At 49.5% G+C, this 4980-nt stretch overlaps 2 protein-coding genes across 2 annotated transcripts in view; both read left to right on the top strand.

Moving 5' to 3' along the window:
• The first annotated feature begins 3808 nt into the window (after positions 1-3808).
• The window catches only part of LOC119511044 (collagen alpha-1(I) chain-like), a 1288-nt gene continuing 116 nt past the window's right edge, over positions 3809-4980 (top strand). Inside the window, exon 1 of the mRNA XM_037805468.1 lies at positions 3809-4980. This exon is cut by the window's right edge and continues 116 nt beyond it. Within this exon, the coding sequence (XP_037661396.1) occupies positions 3809-4576 (768 nt within the window). The 3' untranslated portion in view covers positions 4577-4980.
• The window catches only part of EZR (ezrin), a 55118-nt gene continuing 54126 nt past the window's right edge, over positions 3989-4980 (top strand). The window contains exon 1 of the mRNA XM_037820684.1: positions 3989-4118. The gene's annotated coding sequence lies outside the window, so the exon portion shown is untranslated. The remainder of the gene's footprint in view (positions 4119-4980) is intronic.

Genomic DNA, 4980 nt, shown 5'->3' with positions numbered 1-4980 from the left:
GGCAAGAGAAGTTTTGGTGGAGGAGTATAGACTATTACTTTAATCTCTTTGGGACCATCTCCTCTGTGAAATGAAGGAATCAGAAGAGATGATGTTTGTGGTCCCTTCCATGACCTCATTTTACTACATGCTTTCAAACTGAAAACAATTTCAAAAAAGAAGAAACATATAAAATGATCAGAGGGAAGAAAAATTGTAATAAAGGCAGCTATGCTCTTTGGTAGTTTAACAGTTAAGCAAGTTGTGTGATCATTAGTCTTCTTTTACATAAAAATTAAGGATACTTATACAAATTATTAAATTATACAAATTATTAAATAAGCCAAAGAAACAACTAAAATGTAACACTGAATGGCCAAAATTCTTCTTAGCAGACCCAAATTATATAATGCCAGCAAAATTGTACTGAGGCCCTTTCTAGCTTATTGTCCTCTAAATAACCTTAAAAATTATTTCTAAATACAATGCAGATCCACATACTGTTGAGCAGTTTCCTCAGGTTGTCTGAGTGCTTAGCAGTTCCTGTGCTCTCTCACCCACACTGAAGGGGCCTGTCATCTCCCAGAGGTCAGAAACAAATGTTAAATGTTAGGAATTTACATACTGAGTTGAAAGAACTTTATAAGATTGCAAGGAATGTTTATTTCTCTTTAGTTCTCATCTCTACCAATGATAAATTTACCCCAACATTAAACTGAAAATATTTTATTATAAAATATTTCAGACCCACAAAAAGATACAAAGAATGATATAAAGGACACAGATTTGTGCACCCAGCACTCAGCTTGATAAAACTTCACCCTTGCAGTGGAAATCGAAAAGCCTTCTACAATTGCATCATCCATAGTCACTGTCCTGAATTGTCACCCAAGGTGACAATTGTTATGAGGTGCTGGGAAACAATCAAAATCCTTGTTTTACCAAGGGTATTTTTAATCTATTTCCCTATTGCCTATTCTTTTGGAGCGACTGAGACTTCATAATATATTTTTTTAATTAATTCAGATTAACCTGGCACCAGCATGGAGATATAACAGCGATAGGCCCTGATGAGATTTGATATAAAGCCCATGTATCAAGGGACTGTGAATGTTCTGCGTACAAGTTCTAGTCCTTGGCACAGTTTCTAAAGCTGCTGTGAGGGTTGCCTACCTCATTTTCGGTTAACCTTGCCCAAAGAACCCCAACCAATTATAAACCAGACTCTGAGGTAGACATATGACGACCCTCCTCCTACTGAAAAACTGAAACCCTTCAACGAGGAGCGAGTCATCCAAGGTCAGTAAACTGGACTAAAAGAGAGCAGGGGATAGGATCCCGACTCCTGGCTCCAGTGTTTCCTCACTTCCTTCTACTGCACTGATTATCGTACATTAAACAAAACCATGACTTACAAATACAGGAGAATAACTTGACAAAAGAAGGCTGAAGGGAGAGGCAAGGTAAATAATATCTGTCAAGATCCTGCCACATCCTGAGAGTCAGTTGTTTCTCAAATTTTAGTGTAAGTCAGAATCACCTGGGGGGCTTGTTAAAGGTAGATCCCCAGGATCCATCACTGAACCACAATTCCTACAAGTGGGGGCTCCATGAGGGATTCCAATGCACACCTAAGCTTGGAACCACTGTCCTAAGCAATTCCCATAGGTCATCTTGCTGTTCAATCGTGTGTGTATGTTGTATGTGGAGGTGGGGAGCAGCACTGGGAGAAGGGTTTAGGTTCTAAAGTCAGGTGAAAATAAAATACCCTAGGAAAATCCCTTGAAAACAGCCATAAGATACAGTATAAATATCTTTGTGAAGAAAAAAGAGAAGTGTACAGTAGGATATAAGTATAATGCTTACAATAATGTATATAATGAGGAATACAGATGTAAAATATGGCTTTAACTTATACAAGAAAGAAGACACCTATAAGTCGGATTTGGGTAAGTTAAATGCTTACATTTTATGAAATGCTCACATTTTGAGTTGGTGACTTAGAACATGATGAAATGTATGTCTCCATTTTATGAACAAAGAGGTGGAAGAAGCTCAGTTAGGTTAAGCGACTTGTCCAAAGTGACCAGCTTGTAAATGCTGGAAGGAGAATTCAGGCCTAGCTTAGCTTGCTTCCAGCACCTGTGATCTTTTGGTTTTTACTACATTGCCACGGGGCCATTTTCTTTTTCAGCATTCCTCTGAAGAGTAAAGTTCAGAAATACTCCAGAAGGTCTTGGGCCAATGCTATTTCAAACATCCAATTTGGAAGGCCTTATACTTTGAACTGAGTGAGATAAAAAATGAGATTGGAAGCATATCCCACTGGCAGAGTTGGGAAACCAAACACAGCTCCAGGCGGTGATGAGGTGAAACTGTACTGTACGGAGAGTATCATGTCCACTCAGACATATTATCGCTGGGGTTATTTAAGTATAATTCATGGTTTCCTTCCTACTGCAGTGACCAACCACTCTTCTTTATTTTAGTAAAAAAAAAAAAAAAAAAGAAAAGAAATTCAATCTTTTAAAGAAACACACTTGCTGGGATAGAAGACAAAATCTCAGAAAAGTCCTCTCTCCTTGCCTCTGCCTCTAAAAGGCCTTGGATCTTCCTTGGGGAACTCATGGGTGTAGACTGACCTAGGGTAGCCTGAAAAACAATTTGCCTGGGGGCTAAGCACTTTGTATGTATTATCTCAATTAATCTGTAAGTCTAGGTAGGAGCTGCTACTGCTACTATTTTCTCCTCTTTACATTTACCAAGTCTTAGTTTGATACTTTGCCCAAATTACCAATTACTCTCTACCAGGAGAGTCAGTGCTTATTCTGACAGGCCCAGTTCTAAGCATCTTACATGTATTAACTCATTTAATCCTAACAACCATATGATATAGGGGCCATTATATGCCATATTACAGGTGAGAAGTCTAAAGCACAAAGGGATTCAATAACTTGCTCAACTCCCACAGTGAGTTGGTGGGAAACCCAAGAAAGCAGTTTAGGAGAAGCTCTGGTTGGCAACCCTCAGCTTCCATCCCAGTCACCAGGGGCGAGGGGAAGGCTGCCAGGGCCCACCCCTAAGACTTTCCAATTGAGTAATTCTGGGGCAGCACCTGAGAATTTCGGTTTGTACGTGTTCCGGGGTGGTGCCGATGCCGCTAGTCTGGGGCTCACACTTGACAATCACTGCTCTAGAGCTTGTTCTCTTAATTACTGTGCAACAATCCTACTGGTCACCAGAAGTAGATGAGTTTTTGTTTTTAAAAAATTCCTTTCGGGAACTGTTTACAAAAAAAAAAAAAAAAAGTAAAAATTCCTAGAATTTCAGCTGAAGGTTCCTATGGCGTGAAAAATAACCTTTTGCTAGTGAAGTCAAACAAGAGCACAAACCGGTGCTTTAATCACAGCATTCGGAGACCGTTTCGTCTCCTTGCCGGCTTCTCCGCGGAACCGGAACACGAGGCCCGCGGCCACGAGCGCGGAGACGCACACGCCCGCCACGTCCCGCCGCCCCGCGACTGGCGTGTCCTCGGAGCTGCGTCCCCGGGACCGCGAAATGTCCTCCCTGCGAGGGCGGCCCCACCCCAAAACGGCACCACAAGTCCCCCGGGCTGCCCGCCATAACGTATTTGTTTAAATTTCCTTGACTTCCGTCTGTCACCTTACGTCAGCCTTCAGGAGCTGAAACAAATTCTAACAAGGTTTCCTCCAAGGGCGAAGGAACAGGCCACGGGGAGGGAGAGGAGGTCTTTAAAAGGGAAAAAGGGAGGGCGAGGGTGAGGGGCTGGGGGGCAGCCCTCCCGGATTTCCGGGGCCTCGGCGCTGGGATGGCCCCGCAGGGCAGGAGGGGGCGCAGGGGGTGCAGCTGGCGAGGCAGGAGCGGGGCGCCGGCGGGTTGGGCGCCGGCGCTGGACTGGGGGGCGGCGGGGCGGGAAGGGACGCGGGCGGCCCGCGGCCATCTTGCGCTCACCGGGGCGCACCTCGCTCGACGGGCGGCCCAGGGGCGGGGCGGAAGGGGGCGCGGCCGGGACATCCCCGCCCCGCCCGGGACTTGGGCAAACGCGGGCGGCGGCTGCACAAGACAGACACGCACAGACAGCGGCGAGAGCACAGCGGACCACTTGGCAGGCGCCGCGGGTGAGCCGGACGCCCCTCTCCCGGGCCTGGGGTATTGCGGGGCTGCTTTGAGGGTGTCAGGCATTGTGGAATTCGCGCCGCGCCCTCGGCGGAGGGGAGGCAGAGGCCGCGAGTGGACGACAGGTGTGGCCAGGCTGGGTGGGAGGGGGTGCAGGCGGCTCGAACCCCGGGCTGTGGACTCAGGAGCGGGATCCAGAAGCCCGCGCCGCGCTCGAGTTCCCACACCTGGCACCGCTCGCGGTCGACCCAGATCCGTGGCAGGTGGTGGCCGTCGGCTGCCGAGCCGTCCGCCTTTCTTCCACTCCCCTCCCCAGTTCCCCCCGGAGGGGAGGCCGGGCCAGGGGCCGCGCGGACGCCCCTCGCCCGCGCCCCTTCCGTCCTGCCGCGCTCGGCCCGAGCAGGCCCTTAACCGCTTCCCGGCAGTTACAATTTTAAAAAAGTGTTTCTCAAAGATGTGACTGTTGCGGTTTCAGCCCTGGGGCGAACGGTTGCTACACAAAGTGAAACTTGCTGTTTGCTGGCTTCCTTGCTGCTTCCTTGAAACCCCGAGAAGCACCTCAGTGCCCACCCCACCCCCCCACCCTTCGGCCGGACCTTGGTCCCCCGGCCCAGGCCCCCTCCCCGCCGCTCGCACCCCTTCCCGGGAGCGCCGAGACCCGCGCGCTCGGCTTCCCTGGGCGGGCCCGCGCCCCCCACCCCGCCGCCGTTCTCCCGCCTCTCCGGGTCGCTAACGCCCCCCCTTTCCTATGTCCCACGCCCCTCGGCCGGCCGCCTGCGGGTGGACCCTTCCCCGCGGCCCGCCTCTCGGGCCTCCACCGCTGGGCCCGCCCGGCCCGCGGTAATTGTGGGTTGGGCGGTGAGT

The sequence above is a fragment of the Choloepus didactylus genome, chromosome 2, assembly GCF_015220235.1.
Source record: "Choloepus didactylus isolate mChoDid1 chromosome 2, mChoDid1.pri, whole genome shotgun sequence".
NCBI lineage: Eukaryota > Metazoa > Chordata > Mammalia > Pilosa > Megalonychidae > Choloepus > Choloepus didactylus.
This window is presented reverse-complemented; position numbering and strand designations above follow the sequence as displayed.